The 20,627-nt window shown below is 46.7% G+C and overlaps 5 protein-coding genes and 4 non-coding genes across 15 annotated transcripts; 5 read left to right on the top strand and 4 right to left on the bottom strand.

Moving 5' to 3' along the window:
* The first annotated feature begins 11 nt into the window (after positions 1 to 11).
* On the top strand, positions 12 to 864 carry LOC26532274 (protein suppressor of variegation 3-7). Its single transcript, XM_015181870.2, has 2 exons — positions 12 to 228; positions 296 to 864. Exons 1-2 carry the CDS (start codon positions 148 to 150, stop codon positions 788 to 790), a joined length of 576 nt encoding a protein of 191 aa, XP_015037356.1. The 5' UTR covers positions 12 to 147; the 3' UTR covers positions 791 to 864.
* Gpdh3 (Glycerol-3-phosphate dehydrogenase 3) lies at positions 793 to 5,616 on the top strand. Its single transcript, XM_033376764.1, has 6 exons — positions 793 to 972; positions 1,032 to 1,209; positions 1,283 to 1,862; positions 1,928 to 2,081; positions 2,141 to 2,233; positions 2,299 to 5,616. Exons 1-6 carry the CDS (start codon positions 929 to 931, stop codon positions 5,555 to 5,557), a joined length of 4,308 nt encoding a protein of 1,435 aa, XP_033232655.1. The 5' UTR covers positions 793 to 928; the 3' UTR covers positions 5,558 to 5,616.
* CAH8 (Carbonic anhydrase 8) lies at positions 5,617 to 7,634 on the bottom strand. Its single transcript, XM_001358694.4, has 4 exons — positions 7,449 to 7,634; positions 6,375 to 6,578; positions 6,064 to 6,326; positions 5,617 to 6,000 (listed from the first exon to the last, which is right to left on the bottom strand). Exons 1-4 carry the CDS (start codon positions 7,510 to 7,512, stop codon positions 5,638 to 5,640), a joined length of 894 nt encoding a protein of 297 aa, XP_001358731.3. The 5' UTR covers positions 7,513 to 7,634; the 3' UTR covers positions 5,617 to 5,637.
* A 788-nt stretch (positions 7,635 to 8,422) lies between these two features.
* LOC4801680 (2,3-bisphosphoglycerate-dependent phosphoglycerate mutase) lies at positions 8,423 to 11,532 on the top strand. Of its 7 annotated transcripts, none has more exons than XM_015181868.2 (4): positions 8,423 to 8,505; positions 10,602 to 10,714; positions 10,792 to 11,286; positions 11,346 to 11,532. In XM_015181868.2, the coding sequence occupies exons 2-4, from the start codon at positions 10,615 to 10,617 to the stop codon at positions 11,507 to 11,509; spliced, it is 759 nt and encodes a 252-aa protein (XP_015037354.1). In that variant the 5' UTR covers positions 8,423 to 8,505; positions 10,602 to 10,614; the 3' UTR covers positions 11,510 to 11,532. The 7 variants fall into 7 exon arrangements, with proteins under 7 accessions (XP_015037354.1, XP_001358730.2, XP_003736562.1 ...); XM_001358693.4 differs by lacking the exon at positions 8,423 to 8,505 and adding an exon at positions 8,896 to 9,351; XM_003736514.3 differs by lacking the exon at positions 8,423 to 8,505 and adding an exon at positions 9,681 to 9,737.
* Positions 11,533 to 11,645: 113 nt separating this feature from the next.
* On the bottom strand, positions 11,646 to 13,986 carry LOC4801679 (uncharacterized). Its single transcript, XM_001358692.4, has 2 exons — positions 13,852 to 13,986; positions 11,646 to 13,134 (listed from the first exon to the last, which is right to left on the bottom strand). The coding sequence occupies exon 2, from the start codon at positions 13,120 to 13,122 to the stop codon at positions 12,103 to 12,105; it is 1,020 nt and encodes a 339-aa protein (XP_001358729.3). The 5' UTR covers positions 13,123 to 13,134; positions 13,852 to 13,986; the 3' UTR covers positions 11,646 to 12,102.
* Positions 13,987 to 16,732: 2,746 nt separating this feature from the next.
* On the top strand, positions 16,733 to 16,814 carry TRNAS-GCU (transfer RNA serine (anticodon GCU)). The gene has a single exon. It is a non-coding gene; the product is annotated as a tRNA-Ser (tRNA).
* A 206-nt stretch (positions 16,815 to 17,020) lies between these two features.
* On the bottom strand, positions 17,021 to 17,102 carry TRNAS-GCU (transfer RNA serine (anticodon GCU)). The gene has a single exon. It is a non-coding gene; the product is annotated as a tRNA-Ser (tRNA).
* A 213-nt stretch (positions 17,103 to 17,315) lies between these two features.
* Positions 17,316 to 17,397, bottom strand: TRNAS-GCU (transfer RNA serine (anticodon GCU)). Its single transcript has one exon. It is a non-coding gene; the product is annotated as a tRNA-Ser (tRNA).
* Positions 17,398 to 17,725: 328 nt separating this feature from the next.
* TRNAS-GCU (transfer RNA serine (anticodon GCU)) lies at positions 17,726 to 17,807 on the top strand. Its single transcript has one exon. It is a non-coding gene; the product is annotated as a tRNA-Ser (tRNA).
* Positions 17,808 to 20,627: the final 2,820 nt, after the last annotated feature.

The raw sequence follows: 20,627 nt of genomic DNA, 5'->3' as shown, positions 1-20,627 counted from the left end.
GCCGATTGTCTAGTGGAAATCGAGTGACGCACATCACTACCACTGGCGGCTTTATTGTAAACAATTGCCCGATTTGAGCGATTTCCATAAAAACCTCGTAATTGGTGGAAAATATCCACTCAAGACGCCAATTAACCAAACAGACAAATGTGGAATAGCCACATAATAATAAAGGACGAGGAAAACATATTGGAAGAGGCATACACCATCGCCGCAGCCGATGTAAAGGTTTGTTTCGAGTATTATTGTTGACTTCGTTGTAAAGCTAGCTTAGCTAATCTTCGTTTACTTGCAGCCGGAATTAACCAAACAACCGCGAATTCAACGCTTCGCCATGCCCCTGAAACGCCAATTTCTGCCGTACATGAAGCCAGCGCCTCAGAATCGAGAGGAGCTGCTACAGAGCATTACGCATAACCGTGAGCAACTGGCAGCTTTCTTTCAGAAAGTGTCGCCAGTGGGGGGGCAGACTGATTATACTGTGGCAGCTGTACCCACATCAATTAGTGAACCCCCTGCGCCCGTGGAGCAACGCAATAGCTACGATTTGTTCTTTGAGAGCGCCTGCATCAGCGTCAAGGGACTGCCGCCGAAACTGGCAGCCGAGGCCAAGAGTCGTATTTCCCAGATCATCACCGAGTTCGAGATCCGTGCCATTTCCGAGGAGGAAGCCAAAGTCGAGGCACAAACAAGAGCTGCCATCGGGGCCAGAGTTCCTATCCATGCACGTACAGTAGGTGGGGAGTTAGATGTATGTGAACGTTCAGCCATGTTTCACACTTCAGAGTAGGGCTGTTAGTATTTAACACTTGTTTATCCAAATTCAACAATAAATTCAAAATCATCTGCCCCCCTGGGCAATCATTTGGTCGCGCTTTGGTCTATAATTGCATACAGAAAATACAGAAATTCATGATTAAAATTCAAGATGGTCCGAAAGCTGAAAGTGTGCATCATTGGTTCGGAGGGCTGGTAGGTGGACGTGGACATAGAGTTTCTGGCTAATATCGACTATAACCCTCCTATTTCAGGGGCTCGGCAATCGCAGCCTCTGTGAGCAAGAATGTTCAGCAGAAGGAGGGCTTCGACAGCCGTGCACACATCTATGTCTATGACGAGCTGGTTCACAACAAGTACCTATCTGAGGTGATGAACAACTGCCACGAGAATATCAAGTATCTGCCTGGCATTAGGCTGCCAGACAATTTGGTGAGAGAGAGAGAGAGAGCTACAGCCGCTGCAGCAATCGGCAAGCCAAATTAATAAATTTATTTATTTGCAGATTGCAGTAAATGATATTTTGGCGGCTGCACAGAATGCCGATATCATGATCTTTGCCACACCACAACACTTTGTGAAATCGTATTGCAATATATTGGCCGGCCATGTGAAGAAGACCGCCATTGCCCTGTCCATGGTCAAGGGACTGGCTCACGTTTGGGATGGCGAAATCGATCTGTTCTCGAATGCGATTAGCAAGCATCTGGGCATACCGTGCTACTCGATGATGTCGGCCAAAAGCGCCATAGAAATGGCCCAGGGCAAGCTCTGTGAGATTACCATTGGATGCAACAATGAAAATGATGCGCGGCTCCTGGTCGAGGTGCTTCAAACCGAAAACTGCAGGGTGACTACCATCAACGACGTTGATGGCGTGGAATTGTGTGGCACGCTGAAGGACATCATTGCCTTGGGTGCGGGTTTCGTTGATGGCCTGAAATTGGGCGAAAATGCTCGCGTAGCTGCCATTCATCTGGGTATCAAGGAGATGATGCGCTTCACAATGGCCTTCTTCCCTTCCGCCAAAATGTCCACATTCTTTGAGAGCTGCGCCGTGGCGAACTCGGTGGCCTCCACCTATGGTGAGTTCCACAGTTACAGAGCCGGAAAGGCCACTTATATTTCCTTGTACTTTTATGTCCTGTAGTCGATAAGAATGTCACCTTTGCCAAAAGTTTTATCACTTCTGGAAAGACAATTCAGGAGATTGAGGCCACTCTCTTAAATGGCCGCAAACTTCTCGGTCCCTTGATTGCCGCCGGGCTGAACGACTTTCTGGAGATGGAGAACATGCAGGATGAGTAAGTAGCTTCGAATGGCACCCAATCGAAGCACACTTAACCATCCCGAACACCCACAGATTTCCCCTTTTTACGGTCATACACCGAATTTGCCAGAACGAGGTGGCCCCGCATACAATACTGGAAACCCTGCGGACGCACCCTGACTTGAGGTATGCGTATTACCTCATCATAGATTGACTTGAGGCATGACCATCTTATCCCTTATCCCTTGCAGCGACTCATCCTTTTCACAATTCCTCTTCGAAGAGAGTATCATTGATGACGGTCTGGAGAACGTATCGGAAGATCTGGCTGAACCTTTGTCGGCCTTGGAAAAGGCTCTGAATAAGACAAAAAAAAAGAAAAGTTTTCGGGAATTGACGGAGAATGGCAGCTGGAATCCGGTCTATGATGCAAACAAAGCCAAAAAGCACACACTGACAAGTCCCTGGCATGTAAATGAAAAGGAGGGCCTACAGATAAGTGGTTGGCTGGAGTCCAATGACTCCAGCCAACCCACCGTTGCCTCCGGGACTCAGGGCTCTGGAGATAACGACAGCATCGTTGGCTCCACATCGGGGTCCGATGATTGCCGATTTAATGAGAATGCCGATGCTGAAAATGTTCCAGATAAAACCAAGAAGGACTTGCCCGTTGACAAAACTTGGCTAAGGGATCAGCCACCACCAATGATCATTGGGAGCGACGATAAAGGCTCCACCAAACCGCCATTCCAGGATTCTAATTCTTCGCAGAAGTCTAAAGATTCCATGGAGAAGCGCCCTAGGCCATTCATCAACACATTCCAGGGCCTGAACATAAAGTCCGTGACAGGTAAACCAAAGGAGTCAGCTTCATCAGGAAAGGGTGAAGTTTTCCCTAATAAACTAACAAAGCCACCGTTGTCCTACACTAAAGACATACGGCGAAAAATCGAAAGCTTCACCTCTCAGAGCAATGGAGATTTTACGCCGGAGCCCAAGAATAAATTAAACGCATCGAAGGAATCTGGGAAAGAAACCAACACCGATATGGATAAGGCAACAAAGGGCGAAAATTCGAAGATGAAGGATAACGATCGTCAACCTAAGCCGGAAAATCAAACGGAAAACGCTAATTTGAAGCAAGCCGAGATATTGGAGCATGACCAGACCAAGAATTCTCCTAAAGTCCCCTCAGAGAAGGAGCCAAAACGTGGGCCTGAACATAAATTTGTTTTTGAAAGTCTGGAGGACAAAGAACGCTTCGAGTCAATAATAAAGCCCAGGACAGAAAGGCTATCCAGAGCAGATGACTCTGAGAACATGAAACAGTATACGCAGACTTTGACATATATGCTTACCCATAACCCTGCACAGAATCTTGAGGTTTCCGCAGTAGATAACCAGCTGGAAAAGGCAAATGTGATTAAAATGTCAGATTCCACAGGGAACAAGGAGGTACCCATAAAACATAAGCCTTACAGCCTGACAGAAGAATCATTTAGGAAGTGGAAGCAAGTGGAAGCGGAAGAAAGACCACCGAAACACTTACAGGCTGAGGATAATATGTATCTAAGCGTTGAAGAGATGGTCAAACGTGAAATGGCGCTTGAAAAGGCAAAGGACAAGGCGGTACCCAGGGAAAATAATAATCAAGACAGCCTGGCAGAAGAAAAATTTGAAAAGTGGAAGGAGGTGGAAGCGGAAGCGGAAGAAACAGAACCGAAACACTCACAGATTGAAGAGAATAAGTTTCTTAGTCCAGAAGAGATCATCAGAACTGAATTGGAGGACCATCGAAAGCAGGAACTCGAGACTGCAGCTGATAAGGAAATTATCAGTGTTCTGCTGAACGACGTAGAAGAAAGTAAACCGGAAATGATCACTGAAGATGAAGAAATGCTTAAGGAACTGGACAAGAGGCAGGTGCTGGCAGAAGAGCGGGAGAACGATGTTCAGAGGCAAGTAATGAATGGCGAGAAGAAGCCACACCAGAGCCTCGATGAGGCCAATCATCGTTGCTTTAGCAACGAAAAGAAGGATGGCCAGGGGAATACTCAGACTCCAGGCAGCACGGGCGATCACGAATGGGACTGGCTGCAAAACAAAGAAAATCCAGAAACAGAAAACAAGAACGATGGGCGTTTTTTGGAGTATTACGTGAACAAGAAGAATGCCGAAAAGAAGCTCGAGAAGCTCAATAACCTGCTGCAAGAAGTGTTCCACAAACAGCAGCAAGAGGCAGATGCTAGGCCCGAGGCTTCTGGAAATTCTGTCGAGAACTCTGAATCCGGCGAGACTGCCCAGAAGAAACGCGATGCTCAACAGCCGCAGACGCCGGTGCCAAAGCCGGGGCCAGTCCCGGCGAAGGCTCCTCCATCGAAGCGACAGAAGATTCCGGAAGGCTCGCCCCAGTTTCAGGGTACGCCGCGTTCGATTCCACCTCCATCGCCGCAGACACTGCCACTGACTCCTCAGGAGCAGCAGCCACTGCGCAAGGACTACCCCATTCAGTTCGAGGCTGGTGAGGAGCCAACATCGTCACATCAAACTGATGACGGTTCGAAGGCCCCACCAACAACCAGAGAAGCATCCAATACGCCATCACCAAGCGATCAGAAAGTCACAAAAAAGATGGAGGCTCCAATAATTGAAGTGAGAAAACACATGCCGCATTTCCTGAAGAGAGACACACCGAAACCACCCCCCAAAAAGGTAGATAGTCCACCAAATGTGGTGAAAAAGTACGAGCCTCCACCAAACATGAGGAAAGCGAAGCCACAGTCGGATCAGGGTCAACGGGAGAACACTTACGAAGTGCTGGAAGATCCAAGGTCCACAACCGAAGAGCGAAAACCTCTTCCTAAGGACAACCCGCCATCGACAGCCAACACGGAGAAACCTGATGCCCAGGAAACCCAGAAGGAGTCCCAGCCACTGAAGGTAGATGAAGTGACCGAGAAGCTGAGAAGCTTGCTGCGCAAGGATCAGGACAAGAAAGTAGGCTACAAGGGTAAGAATCCCTTCCTCAAGGAGCCAGACCTGCAGTCCAAGCCACCGATGGATACCAGTCTCGAGCACGACCTTGCGAGGCGGAGGTCCGACGGGAGTCAGTCGCGTCGCAAGGTGGTGGTCAAGCCGCCCTTCAATCCCCCATTCAATCCTCGTGTCCGCAAACCGGGCCCACCCTTCGACGGTCGAGATCGAGAATACCACACCCTGCCATCGAACTATCGTTTTATGCCTCGTATGAGCTGGCCCTTGGCGGGGCTGAAGTCGAAGGAGACCCAGACCCAGACTCAGATCCAGACCACGCTCAGAACTGGCAACCAGGCTAATCATTTGGCCATTATGGTCCGCAGCCCCCGACAGATGCAGCTCATATCGCCCCCGACTCTAGAGGTGCCATTGGGGCTGTTCCCTCGCTACCCATCATTGAACAAGCTCCTCTGCGCCGTCCAGCTTGGATTACTGGCCTCTTTCCTGGCTCGCTATAGAAGAGCCAATAGGTAGACGAGATCCGAACTGAAGCCAGCGAACTCTTACCAAATAAAGTTGAAATTTATATACAATTATCTTTAATTATTTAACCATTATATCCAGAGCCACTGATCTGCTGGCCGCCGATGGAAGACCTGTCGCGTCTCCTGCGACTGTAGTGGCCGGAAGTTGTTGAGCAATGGTCGGCCATGGCGGTTCCGCAGTTGCCAGAACTTTGGCAGATCCTGGTGGGAGATGGGCAGCACCTCGGCAAACACGTGCCACAGCACAGAGGGCGAACAGGGGGGCGTTGTCAGCGAACCCTTGTAGCAGTAAAAGTTCCCCCGATCCAGATTGCTCAAGAGCGATCCGAGTGTGATCAGAACTGGAGGTACATAGGTGCTGTTGAAGTCTCCCAGGTGCAGCAGCGATCCAAAGATCTCGGTGAGTCCTGGCTGGTAGAAGGAGGGCCCTGTCTGCAGGCAGATGATTTGGTATTAGTTTTCGAGCCTCTGGAGAGCTACCTGATCCTCACTCACCCGAACCACCTTGAAGAGCACTGCCAGCACAGCCAGGCCATCGGTGTTGTTTCGTGCCTCCTCAGTGGTGCTGTACTTGGTGTTGCGATGCACAATATGCATTTCCAGATCGTACCTCCGGCCATTGAGCAAATGCTCTGAGCCCTTGCTCTGCTGTGAGCCCCAGTGGAAGTGCACCTCCCTGGCCTCGTAAAAGTCCTGCAGCAGGCCGCCAGTCACAGAGGGACGCTCCCCAAAGACCGTGGGAGGAATGGAAAAATTAACTAAAATACAATTTTCGAGTGCTTTTCAGGGATAAAAATGTTTCTTGCCTGTATGTCCTGAGTTTTGTATTCTCAAGAGATCTTGGAACAGCTCGTCGTAGCCAGCGAATTGCAAGGGAGGCAGGCCAATGGGTATCACCTTGTGTCTACTGATGGCAATCGGCGACTGCTCTGCCCCGCCACAGAGGGGAAACGTTTCATGCCATTTGGTGGAATCAACGTAGCTGAATTTTCGCTCTACAGTACCAAAATCTAAAAGGAAAATACTCTCTTAGTTGAATTGTAATCAATGCCATTTTTAAAAACAATTTTCATAAAGATCTCTATATTTATTGTCTTTGTAATGGTCACCGTAATCTGCTACTGTTTCCACTATTTGGGTAATCTTTCCTTTGGCAATAGGCTTGGTCACTTTGCAAACGATTAGGAAGTTTCACTCCGCGATTTCCTCACTGAGGTATTCGGATTTCCAACCATTTCGTAGAGTCTCTGATTTACCACTAAGTGGGGCTTAATTGCCTTATTTCGGGGGCAGATCATGGATATTCCTTTTCGTTTCTTTACATTGTTCGGCGGCAGGTTTTATAACAATGAAAAGCCACCATCCCATCCACCATCCACCATCTACCATCTCGCATCTACTCCGCCTCCGCAATTGACGCGCTCATTGGCTTTCATGGAGCATTTGTGCATGCAAATTTAATTATTGTTATTATTTACAAGCCACTGGATTGTTTGCCATCCATTAGACGATGCCAGTTATATTTGCTTTGAGTGTGACACACGGGGGTTCAGCTCACTTTGGCCTGGAGATGGCTCATAAATTCCTCTCCCAGACCAGACCACACCAGACCCTCTGCGGAGCTACGCAATCACAATCACAATCACATAGGCCTAAAAATGGGGGGATAGACAGTGGACATGTCTCTTATGCTCCAGCGCCCACCACGGGTAGGGGAGATGGTAGGTAGATCGGCTTCGATCGGTGTCTGGCGTCTCAATATCAAGGAGATCCACTTTAGAAACGGCAATCTTTTGAAGATATATATTCTTTGGTTGCGCTTGGTTGATTTGCAGATACATCCGTAATGATTTTTCAGTTTCCAATGCATCAATACTCACTCGTTGCAAACGGCAGCAGAAACAAAAGTCGCTGATAGAAGTCATCAAAAGCAGGAAAATGCATTTTCCACCCACCCACAAAAGGCACACACTACACAACCGAAAGATACAAGATGAAAGACACGATCCGTACCACACCAAAGAGATCCACGCACGTTTCTCTGCAGACTGAGCCGTGGCCAGAGTTGGCCAAAACCTTTATATTGGCGGCCAAAAGGGCCTCCCCTGAGAGCAGCATTGTCAAACGCTCGACGGAGCAGCAGTAGCAGCTCTCGAGGAGATGGTTATCTGGGCTCGACTGGCAAATACCTCTGGTAGTCAGTGCCGTAACCTAAGCACTTTGTTCAACCGAAATAATGAGAGAGCTAGTTGGGAATACAGAAGATGGAATCAATATTATAATCAAAATTTATGCTTGTTCGATTATGAAAGTAGAAAGATACAATATATTATACTGTACAGATATCAATGGGAATGCAAATTTCGTTTATAAAGATTTTTAAAGAAAGCGAAAGGTAAAAAGTAGTTCTGGAGATTATGTGACATGGAAATACCAAATAATACTTGGCTTGCATAATTCATATATTATCTGGATATTGGACATTTTCAATTAGCCAGAAACCATAAAGAAAATTATTTAAAATATTCCAATATTCCAGTATGCACATGGAATGTTTCCGATTTTTATGACTTCTTGAGTTCTGCTTTAAGTTTGAAAGTTGAAAAATCAACTTTGGCGGCAGAAGGGCTGGGTAGATTAATTCTGCTCTTAGCAGTTTTAAAGATACGGATATTTAAAGGTACGGTACATATGTTCATACTAGAATGTTCGTATGTATATGTATAGTGCAAAAGAATGACATAACTTTCGGAACATGAAGGTATTGCCAACAGCTTTCAGGTGCATTCATTTTAATTATTTCGCTGGCAGGCTAATTGATCTCCAGGGTTTTTGTTATAAAAAGCTGCTCTGACTGAAAGAGCCTCTTTTCATAGCCTTAATTTGAGCAGCAAGAACCCTTTCGCAGTGCGGAGTAATCGTGTATTTCGAAAGTTGGTAGGTTTATCACAGTTTTATAAAATATTCGAAAACTATGTTGTGCGGTACCACTTTTCATTAATATATTTACATAAGTGTATACCTTCATCAACGAAATTATTCAAATTTTTCGGTAATGAAACTTTACATCTCTTGAGAATCTTGAGAATAAATAAATGTACATATGTATGTATGTTCTTCCAAAGATGCTGAGTGTGTATAAATTGGTTGGATGTTTACGTATAATATGCTAAAAAATAAGACTTTATTGGACCCCCTGAAAGTTTTCTGAATGTTTCGCTACTTTTATGTTGAAAGAGCTTTCGAATTCTTCCAGGTATTCTTATCAAACAGATTTAGGGTTAGTTTTTTTAAAATCTACGTAGGACTGGGAAATCATTTCAATGAAAGTTTTCTAAATTTAGTATGAATGTAGATAACTTCGACCTTTCCATAACGGAGGCATTCATTTACTTGTCAGCAACATGAGCCTTTCGTTAAATATTCTTTATTTTTAGTGTAAAACTGCAGTTGTTATTGATTTTTCCAATCGCAGCTGTTCGAAAAGCGCCAACAACAAGAGCAGAGCAGAAGCAGAAGCAGTGCATCAGCTCTGCAGCAGAGAGCATCAGCTGTCGACCGACTGCAAGAGTGTGTGAGAGTTCCGAAGCGTCACAGCGACGCGTGGTCCAACCCATCGAAAGCAGTGATAAAATTGTTTGCCAATACGAATTTTTGCTTAGTACAAAGCGCCGGCAGCAGAAGCATCCGCAGCAGCCATTGGGAACTAAATCTGTGGCCAGCAGGAAAGCTGAACAGGAGCGGCGGAACCATGGCTATCCGCAAGTTCTTGCGAAGCAAACTGTAACGTATCTAACGAAACCTTAACAAAAACTACGTCAAACAAGTAACAATCAACCAATAACAAACAACAACACGAGCAACAAAAGAATAAATACATATGCGTTCCAAGCGTAAGTGTTGGGCGGATCAGTGATAGAAGAGATGAATGGTATTCCAGTCATGGCTTTTGATATTGGTTTTCATTCATAATTCAACTCCAACAATCTGATCTGACTTCTCAGGGTTAAGATTACTATAGCGTCTAGACTGTTCTTTTTTGTTCTATTTATATTTCTACAATCCATTTCGATTGTTTTTTATTGCTCTCTTTTTGTTATATCACACTGAAATATTCACTCTGTTCATTGTTTTCAAAAACGTTGTACCTTTTGTATCAACAAGAACATGTAGGTATTGCTTAAATTGTTTAAAATCTGTTCAGTTCGGTAAAGTGATCGTAAGAAAAAAGGCTTCGGCTTCAAATAAGTTTGTGGAAATGGTCGAATCAAAGGCAGTTGCTGGAGTACCATTAATGGGCCAAGAATTAGGCGCGAGCACGATTAAACCAATCTATTCGAATGCGAATATGGAATGCAGGAAAACAGTGCTGGAGAGGAGAATGAGCCGAGCAAAACAAAAGAAGATGAACGAGACAAGCCATGAGGGAGGGAAGGGCAAAAGGTGTATACAATGGTGTGTGTGTGAGCGTGTGTTTGTGTGTGTGTGCTGCTGTCTGGACATCAGATAATGCGAATTATATTCTGTTTTGTCTCGTCATGTTCTCGGAGCGCGCGTTTTTCTCTCGCTTCTTGTTTGTATCTTTCAGATACTATCGTTCGTAGACTAGCCGAAAATATGTGAGGAATGCGCGTCTTGTTGTCGTGGTTTCTGAGCCGCGTGAGTGTGAGTCCAGACCAGCTCAGCCCCGGCATCGGCATCGGCATCGGAAGCGAAACAATCGCATAGACAGCGCTGAGGTGAACACACACATTCAAATTAACCAGCGCGACTTAGCTACCGTTATCTCCAGTTATGAGGTAGATTAGGATTCCCCGTGTTCCCACACTCATCGCCTAATCTGTTGGGATCCATTATCAAACAGCCTTATAATGGATATACTTAGCAGTAGTAGCAAAACAGAGCTAGCGATAAATCTGCCAAACACCAGAAGCACTTCGCGAGTAGAAACAAAACTCTAAAGATTATTCAGCTATACTCGTACAATATCGGGTTTATTCGAGCAGTTAACTTCAATATTATCTTAATTGCAGCTCCCAGTTCAAGATGAAGACGAATCGTCTGGTGTTGCTGCGACACGGTGAGAGCGAGTTCAATCTGGAGAACAAATTCTGCGGCTGGCACGATGCGCCACTCACTGAAAACGGTAATTGAACTCAGATTCGAGCAAACCAATCTGATCTATAATACTAATGGAGATCCATCATCTTCACTCCGAGCCAGGTGAACGAGAGGCCTGCATGGTGGCCAGTCCAGCGCTCCTCCAGTCGAAACTGGATTTCGATGTGGTCTACACTTCGGTGTTGGACCGCTCCAAAAAGTCCGCCGAGCTAATACTGAGCAATATGAACCGCGCCTATGTGCCGACGAAGGCCGACTGGCGTCTGTGCGAGCGGCACTATGGGAATCTGACGGGCTTCAGGAAGCGCGAGATCGCGAATATCTATGGCGAGGATCAGGTGCAGGCCTGGCGACGCGGCTACGACGACGTCCCACCGGAAATTAATACGGAAAATCGGTACTACTACGTGATACGCAACAATCCCATTTTCGACGATGTGCCGGCGGGTCAGTTCCCGATGACAGAGTCCCTGGGAATGTGTGTGGATCGCGTGGAACCAGTCTGGAAGGAGATAAAGCAAGAGGTACTCAACGGCACTAGAGTCTTAATCTGTGTTCATGGAACGGTGACACGGGCCCTAGTCAAGCACATTGAAGGTGAGTACTTCCGGTATGTGTCCAAATCTTGACAATCATCATTCCTTCATTTCCCACAGGTGTCTCCAAAGAGGCCATCCAGAAAGTTAACATTCCCAACAGCATTCCCCGGGTGTACGAGTTCAACATGAAGACTGGGGAGCTGGTTGGCGGCCCCATCAACCTCGGTGACCCGGAGTATATCAAGAAAAAGACCGCCCAAGTGGCAGCCATCGGTGATTAAGTTATGCGAGACTTTCATATAAACCGCGAATCATTATGAAACTACACAAAAGATATCCATCTCTGGGTTGAAGCTCTTGCAGCTAGGGTAATTCGACTGTATATGTATACATACACGATAATTAAACTATAAGTTATACTTGTACACACTATATTTTCGACCAAAAATATACAATTAAAAAATATAAAAAAGTTGCGCAAGACTAAAAGGGACTTGGCCTTACACTAAGATACTAGGTTTAGACGTTAGGGATCTAAGGATTTAATACCCTTGAGGAGGGTATTATGAAAGCGTATCCAAGGATATATATTTGTATATTAGGAGGAGGATTTATATAGCGGGAACTGAAACGGAAAGACAAAAAGTTCTCGGAATATATACTGTTTGTAACTGTATTGGTCGTTGATGGATGTGATAGACGTTCCTTCTGCGTTCCATCTTTTAATCTGTATATATTCTACATTTTCTTATTAAAAAACATTTCTTAAGACTCAATTTTTCCTTGCAAATGTGATGTCATCTTACGATCTAATAAATGCATTCTGTAATACTTTCTGTTGGTGCCACAGCCTGGGGCAGACTGTGCGCTGCACTCAGTAGTAGCTCTGATCGTTGTAGAGCGGACTTAGGTTGTTGGGCAGGATGTAGATGTCCTCGGGACGGCCGTTGAACACGAACGGACGCTTCAGCGAGGTCAGCTTGGAGTCGTGCTGCGGGACTGGCAGGGAGGCGAGTCCGAATCCCTGCTGGGAGGGACCGTAGCCGGCGGTCGGCGAGGACATGGGCCGGAAGGGATTGCTGGGCGTGGGCGGCCGCACGCCGTAGCCGGGTGACAACTGGCTCAGGTCGCTGGGCGATCCATTCACCTGGTAGATCCCGCTGGGCTTGCCGTTGGCCAGGAAATTGACGGGCAGATTGAACACGGATCCGAAGGTGGAGAACGAGGGCATCGGCTGGTAGGTGAGCAGCGGGGAGAAGCCGCTGCCAAAGGGGCTCGGTGGCATGTTCGGGACGAACATGTACGGCGTGGGCGGCAGGCGGACGTAGTAGATGGGCGAGTTTCGGGCCGGGGACGGTGAATGAGGTGCAGCCGGACGACGTCCGCCAGCGGCACGCGACATAACCACATCCTCGAGGTCGTTGGTGGCCCCAGGGAAGGCGGGATAGAACATGTCGGGGGCTATGTAGAGCGGGAATGGGATGAGCACGGGCTGGGCGTAGCCAATGAAGGGCATCATCTTGGGCACGCTCTCATAGGGATTCGCCATTCCCTGTGCTCCGGCATAGGCGCTCCAGGGGTAGTTGGAGGAGGCCGGCAGCCGGGACTCCTGTTTGCCCTCCTGCAGCATCTGGTACGGATCGTGGTCCTCCTCCTCGTCGCTCTTCAGCTCCTGCGACTCGGCCAGCGCGTCCTGGACATACTGCTGTGAGTGGACCTGCTGCTGTGGCAGCTGCTGCTGCTGCAGTTGCAGCTGTGCTGGCTGCGCCACCTGCCCCTGCTTCTGTTGGCTCTGCTTCTTCACCAGCTGGGCGAGATTGGCAGCCGCGGACAGCGGCATCATCTGTTCCAGCAGCAGCAGGCTCAGGAGTATGCCCCAAATGTGGTTGCCCATTGCTGGTGGTAGCTGTAAAACGATCATGGGGATTGGTGGTTGAGTGAACCGCTGATCTTCCGCTGACCCACAGACCACCCGATCTCATTTCGATCCAATTTGCATGCCTCGGGGCATTTTATTTTCTCACACTCCAATTGCGCAACGAGCGCCAGTGGATTTTCATTTTTCCCCTCCTCGACAAGTGCAAGCAACGGCGAAATATGGCCAGAACATTAGATTAGCTTGAGAGCTTGTTCAGACTCGCTGTGGCGCTAATGGAAATGGGAGAGCTTCACACCCCAAAGGAGGAGATACATATGGTCTAAGCATATAAAAGATATCACAAACTTGAGCACAAGCAAAGTTTCTGGTTGCAAAATTTATCCGATCTTTATGAGGTCTAAGACTGTGCATAGGAAAATATCAAAACTATATACGATAAATTTATAATTAATCTATTCCTAATATGGAACCCTCAAAGCTCTGATGCTAATACAAATGACAGACAGTGGGTAAGAATTATATCTCAAATCGGAACTGTTTCCTTCCATCAGTTAATTCAAAGCTCCTTTGGCGTTGTGGTAGAAGCTATAGTCTCCGAGATTTGGAGGATTTATTAGTTGATCGTAATTTGCAAACGTTTGTTTCTTAGGTTTTTTTTGTTCTCTTTGGAGTTTGCCCCTTCTGGCCCTCTTTTTGAATCACTCTTGACACTTGCAACTTTCTTCACATTTACTCAGTTCTCACCAATTAGTACGGAGATCTTCGGTTGGTTAACAGGATCAAGATCAGACGTCCAGTCCTGTGCGATGGTGGTCAACGAAACTTTGGTCCAAACTGCACAGCAGGCCCGTTCAACTGAAAATGAGTTTGATCGCGGCCAGAATTCGCGCTTTATATGGGGATCAGGCCCATTCTGCTCGTTCTCAGTCGCTGTCTGCGTCGCATAGCGGCTGCGGCTGCGCAGTAGTCAAAGCCGCCGCTGCTGAGGGAGCTGGCTGATGCGCCACTGAAGCATTTGTGGCTCAAACCGGAGACGGTTTTGTTTGCATTTGCAAAGCTGTTCCCAACGCCTTTTTCCTTATGATTTGGTGGGTCTGTGGCAAGTGATAAATCGGCTAATTGCTAGCGGCTTAAACGCCAGCTTAATTAGCTTCAAATGTGAATGGCCCGGGACCCGGTTGCCCCGTCATCCCGTCCAGCCTACCCAAGCCAAAAGAAGCCAAGCCAGCGGCAAGTGGCAATATCACATTTTCAGCATGCACATGCAATTGTTGCAAAGGGCAAAAAAAAGCTGAAAAAGTAATCGCGAGCAATGTTAATTACCATGGAAGCAACATGTGTACGATCATCTAAGTAAGGTCTGGGCCATAACAAGCGCCCTCTGCGGAACGCCCGCGATTATGCATTTTAATTTTTATGACAGAGCAGTAGGAACAATCCAGAGTTGGAGTTGGAGATGGAGGTGGGCCTGGAGATGGGGATGGAGATGGAGCGCGGCTCATTAGCCAATGATATCCGCCTGGCATTCCGCTCAAGCACCTGCTCCTGCTAAAGATCTCTTCCCAGTGGCATAATTGGGCATAATTGTGCGATTGCAGGAACATGCATATTTACTATAGTGTGCATCTTTATTGTCCGCACAACGATTAAGTAATGCCAGTCATAGAATAGTTGCAACCAGCACCCAGTACCAGCTCCCTCAGCAGAGGATGCCGCATCACATCACATCACCTCCCATCACATCACATCACTCTTCTCTTCTCTTTCTGCCAGAGATGCATAATTACGTTGATATTCCAGATGAGCAGATAAACCATCTTGGAGCCGCTGCCGCCACTGCCAGTGCCACTGCCACCGCCGCCGCTGCTGCTGCTGCTGGCAGGCATTATTAATACATATTCTAATATGAATAATTTGTTTATTTGTCAAAGCCAGCGGCATTGGCGCCGGCGCTGGCGTTGAGATTAGAGCAATAATAAATTACGCAGCTAATTAAGCGGCGGCTGCCACTGCAGTCACTGCAGCCACTGATGCCACTTCAGTACTAGACAGAGCCAACCACGCAGATGCAAAAGATACAGATACATGCCGCAGATTGCAGCAAGTACGAGCAGCCGTACAAGCAACGAACAGCAGCGACGACAATAATGAACGGTTCGTGTTGTACGTACATATATGTATGTATGTTGCCTGTACGTCGTCTGTACGTACGAGTTTTCGTAGACTCGTATGCAGAGGTATTAAAGCCAAACAAAACCAAGCCCAAGCCCAAGTCGGTTCGGTTCTGTTCGGACCAGGCCTGGCCAAGAAGCCAACAAGCCAACGTAATTAGCCTTGGAATGTCCTTGTGCACGTGACTAGCCCCGGACTGGAGCCAGCCTCTGTCTTGGTGTGGGGCTAAATATAAAACGCGCGTGCCTTTGGATCATCAAAACCTGGGCCACTTTCCTAACGAACCCGAAGACGACACACGTTAGGTGACAATGCTGGTGTTTGGCATCGCGGCATCTCGGCATCCGTATAGGCATTCGGAACGTAAACAACTGAAAGCTATCTGGGCGACAAGGGTTCATTAACACCGACTGACAGCTGGGACACAAGAATGGTCTAAGACCATCAGATCTGTTTCCTATAGCAGCGAATATTTAAAATGCAGAAGCTCTCATATTAAATCATCAGAAGCACCATCATCAGCAGCACCAGAACCAGCACCAGCACCAGCAGCACCGCCACTTGGCCCCCGACACACTTGCTCGAGCATGGCTCATCTAAAGTAAACCACTTTTGTTTTTTACACCAAACTTTGTACAGAAAAGAGAAAAAAAAGGGAGAGAGAAAAATAAAAAGAAATCCACGACAGAAGATCAACAGAGAACTGGGTCAGAGGCGGCACGATCGCCAGCACAGAATCCGAGAATTATTGAAAACCCCTTCGAACATCGCCCTCCAGAGAATGGCTGAGCAAACAAATTACTCTACGAATAACATAACTGATGGAGTGCGAGGAGCGCTCAAAGGTGGCTTGGACAGGAAAATACCCTATAGGCTTTGGATTCAAGTTATTCAAGATTATTGACCGACCGACGGTCCATGTTTGTCTAGCTTTTTTCCTCCAGTTTCCCAATTAAAATGATGATCTAAGTCGGACAGTGGGATGGATCTAAGATTAAGATGGAATCTACCGTATCTTTGTAACATTACTCTTCGAATTATGATACCCCTACATTTCTACCCCATTCAAAATTTACATATAGAACATCTTAGGATCTTAAGCTTCACTTAAGCTGTGGTCCCCCCACACGAGCCACTACTTGGCTACTTTCTTTAGCCGCAAACAGACAAACACTTTGCCAAAAGCTTATTCGCATTATTTGCAAATATTTTTCCCCTTTTCATTGACACAGTTCTTAAACAAACAATTAAAGAATTGGTAAATAAATATCTAGAGGAAACACTTCCGGAGTTGCGTATTATTGTATGTAATGGTATATTGTTACCCCTTTTGGAAGTGTATTATCTGTAAACACTTCAATAGTTGCTAATAAGTTTCTCTATATAGGTTCTTTGATAAGAACTAAATAATGTATTATTGGAAATTGGGTCTTGAGCAGAGCTTCTCACAAGAGACGAGGTGGCCGAGAGGTTAAGGCGTTGGACTGCTAATCCAATGTGCTCTGCACGCGTGGGTTCGAATCCCATCCTCGTCGAGTTGCAATTTTTGCACGTAGGTTTGTTTCCTATAAATGTTATTCTTTTTTAGACACAGGAACCTATTAAAAAAGTGCCATAGGACTTGTATTATCTTGTTGGGAGATCAAATAACTGATTTAAAGCACATTTTCCTTATCCTATTAATTAAATCAGGGATACTTTTTGCACTATTAGCAATGTCGATTAAAAAAAAGGACTCTCCCGACGAGGATGGGATTCGAACCCACGCGTGCAGAGCACATTGGATTAGCAGTCCAACGCCTTAACCTCTCGGCCACCTCGTCATATAGGATATACCTTTTTTGGATCATTTTTTGAAAGAACGAATATACGTAATCGAGTCATAAAATTACCATGAGTGGTAATTATTGAATTATGAAAAGCCAAAATCCAATCCATCTAATTTCCAGCTTACAGCAATGAATCCATACCTGAAAACTTTTGTAATATGTAAATAATATTTAATAAAACAGAAAAATAACTGCAAAAAGTTTCTTCGACGAGGATGGGATTCGAACCCACGCGTGCAGAGCACATTGGATTAGCAGTCCAACGCCTTAACCACTCGGCCACCTCGTCCCTTGCCCAGGTTAGGTCCAACTCACAACTTGTCGAGTGAGCAGTGGACATGCACATTATTATCGATAGCAAGCAGTGCGTGCAGACATTAGAATCTTGCGGATGTGGCAAACAGTTCTGTAAATTATGAGTTATTTCATGTCCCGTGTAAATGAGGTATTTTTCAAATCATAGAAATCTTGTGGTCGTTTAGAATTAGAGTTTTCTCATCTATTGTGTTGTTATCATTCCTATTCGTAATGCAGATAAGAACTATGTTAAAGGGGGAGTGGTTGCTTTGCTGGCAAGCGGTGCACCAAACCAGCATCTGTCTGCCAAGGCCGCATATGACGAGGTGGCCGAGAGGTTAAGGCGTTGGACTGCTAATCCAATGTGCTCTGCACGCGTGGGTTCGAATCCCATCCTCGTCGGGAAACTTTTTGATGCCATCTTTTTCTTTCCTTTTTATTTTGTAAAACTATAATTAAATAACAGTGAAATATGCTACCGGTGAGTAAAAATAAAACATGTTCCGGCTGAAGCAATGTGAACCATTAAAACAGCGACACTGCGACGTGGCGTGGGGATCGCCCTGGAAGGCGAGATGGTTATCTTATTTCAATTGAAATTAAAGTTTTACGGCCCCTACAGCAGATGAGAGACAATAATGGCCAGTCAGCAGTATAAACGGAATGGAAATAGATACATTGATAACAGCTTAAGTGTCGGTCCGCCCGATCGTGGCATTGGATGATCTCTGGGATGGGATGTGGAGGATAGGACGCTGGGTGAGGTCTCGCTTCCACCAGATGAATTCTCCAGAACTTAAGTTTATTGACACTGAGCGTGGAAATGGACGGCGACCGAGCGCCCGGACAACCGCCCGCCCAATGTGTGTCTTCAGAGCCATTAAGAGCCACTGCCTCCTCTGCCTTGTGCTTCTCAAGGTCGCGCGAGATGGGATCAGAAATAATGGAAATAAAATTCGCAAAATCTGGGCGCCGTTTAGGCCAGCAAAAACAAACAATGCCCATTCGAAAAATTAAATTCCAATTGAAATAATAGTTGGCTTTTGCCCGTTTCTGTTGCGGGCCGAAACAATAAAAGCCAGCGGAGCAATTAAATCCATTTCCAATGATTTCTTTCTCGTCCGCTCGCCGGCTAATTAATGCACTTAGTACAATTATTGTTAAATAAGTATGCGATCCAGTAGAGTACCCGAACAGTCAGAGATCTGGGGATATTGTTGTGTTTTCCGTTTGGTTGATGTTTCGTTAGCTTTTCCTTTTTACTGGCCAACTGGTTTCCAATTAATAAAACTTATTTCTCGATCATTAATCGCAAGCCGAACAGGCGAAAATGACGGCCAAAGAATTTTCGTACCACCATTTGACGGGAGACGTGCTGAAATCTTCCTGCCACTGGAAAAGGCCATAAAGCCACCATGCCATCATTAACGATCTATCCGTCCAACTATCGTTTGCTCTAATTGTCAGGCACTTGGAAAGTTTTTGAGTGTGTGTGTGCATTTTTTTTTTTCGTTTATAGCGGGGATAAATCATCGGCCAATTGAGATATAGACCGCGGCGAATCGTTAGCTCGAAGCTGAGGGTGGTGGGAGGTGGGAAACTCAGCTGGAAAAGCGAAATATTTTGCCTGAACCTTGGGACAAATCTGGGGATTCCCCCGTACACACTCTTTCTGCGAACCACTTGAGGCTTTCGTTGTGACTCAATAGGTAGCCAACAGTCTTGACTCCAATTTCGGCTTCAGTTCATAGCCAATCGCCCCCATTCATCGCAGGCCAAGCTCCAGTGCCTGCCATCAAAACGCCCATTTCGAGCTGCCCCTTTACCCCCTTGGCACTTTCACAAAATCCACCGAAGAATCCGCCAAACGCTTTCGGGAACGGATGAGCAAATATTGAATTTTGTGGCTGACAACAATCAGTGGTACTCGGTATCGTAGCTGGAGAGCTGTTGCTGGCAGCAGTAGCGGTGTTTTCCTTTCGTTACACTTTTCCTTTTCTGCGATCTACAAATATTTGACTTTCGATGAAAGCCAGTGCAAACGTGCAGGCAGCAGCCTGACCCCAATCCAGGGGCTTACTCAGAAATGCCACAATTGCTGCAGCCACAGCAATGCCATCAGTGCACGGACATATCCAGATCCAGATGGTTGGCATTGCATCATAAAGCTGCGACGACCACAACTTCATTCCAAATGCATTCCTCGGTGCCGAGAGGAGGCATGGGACCGATCTGCTGGATCAAACACCCCACAAATGACAAAAGCAAATGCTAAAATAAGACCAAACAAAGGCGCAAAGTGCCACAACCTGAAGCCACTGAGTCAGTTAGCGAGAAGGGGGGCTGCCGAGTTTAATGAACCTGCGAATTTATCGGCAATAAAAGATTTGCTATAATTGGGCAATATATAATCGTTGGGACTTAAGCCAGTCGGTCGCCGGTCGCCGGTCGCTGGTCGTCGCATGCCGCATTTGCCGGCTGCTTATCTGACTTATCCGACTGTGGGTGTTCCCGCCATTCATCTAAATGGATCTGGGAGATCTCCTGCGCCCTGTCTCCCTATCGGGGAGCCTCTAAGCCGCTAATTAAAACGTTGGCCATGTAAATGAAGCCTCCGACAGACGGCGAACCCGCTCGAAAATGCTTAAAAATTCAGTAGCCAAACACGCAAGCGCCACCAGCAACGAGTGTGTTGTGTGTAGTGTGTGTCTGTCATGTCATTCATGCCAAAGAGTCGGGGCCTGGAACGGAGACTCTGCCCAGACGTGGGTCTACCTGATGACTTTGCCTGAGGTTGGAGTTGGAGTTGGGCATGTGCTCGGTGGGGTTATGGGGGGGAGGAGGGCAGAGACAGCTGTCTCGTTTGCGGCGGGCCCGTGCTTCGGCCATCTATCTATATTGCTTCCGTCAGCATTAAACATATTAGTCTTAATAATTCCAAAGCTCGGTTCACACAAGGCTCGGAAAAAATGATACACAGATGCAGATACTTGGCGTTTACAGCTTGTTCGTGATTTGTGTTGTCTAATCGTTAACAATTATGCTGGATATGTGGCTGGAGATGCGGCTGGAGATGCGGCTGGAGATGCGGCTGGAGATGCGGCTGGAGATGCGGCTGGAGATGCGGCTGGAGATGCGGCTGGAGATGGGGCTGGAGATGGGGCTATGTTCCTCCAGCAGATGCGTGCAGTTAGTTGTCTCACTCCCATTTCTGTGAGAACG

This window comes from Drosophila pseudoobscura, chromosome 2, assembly GCF_009870125.1.
Source record: "Drosophila pseudoobscura strain MV-25-SWS-2005 chromosome 2, UCI_Dpse_MV25, whole genome shotgun sequence".
Taxonomy (NCBI): Eukaryota; Metazoa; Arthropoda; class Insecta; order Diptera; family Drosophilidae; genus Drosophila; species Drosophila pseudoobscura.
Note: the sequence above shows the minus strand (reverse complement) of the source record. Positions and strands in the feature narration are given on the sequence as shown.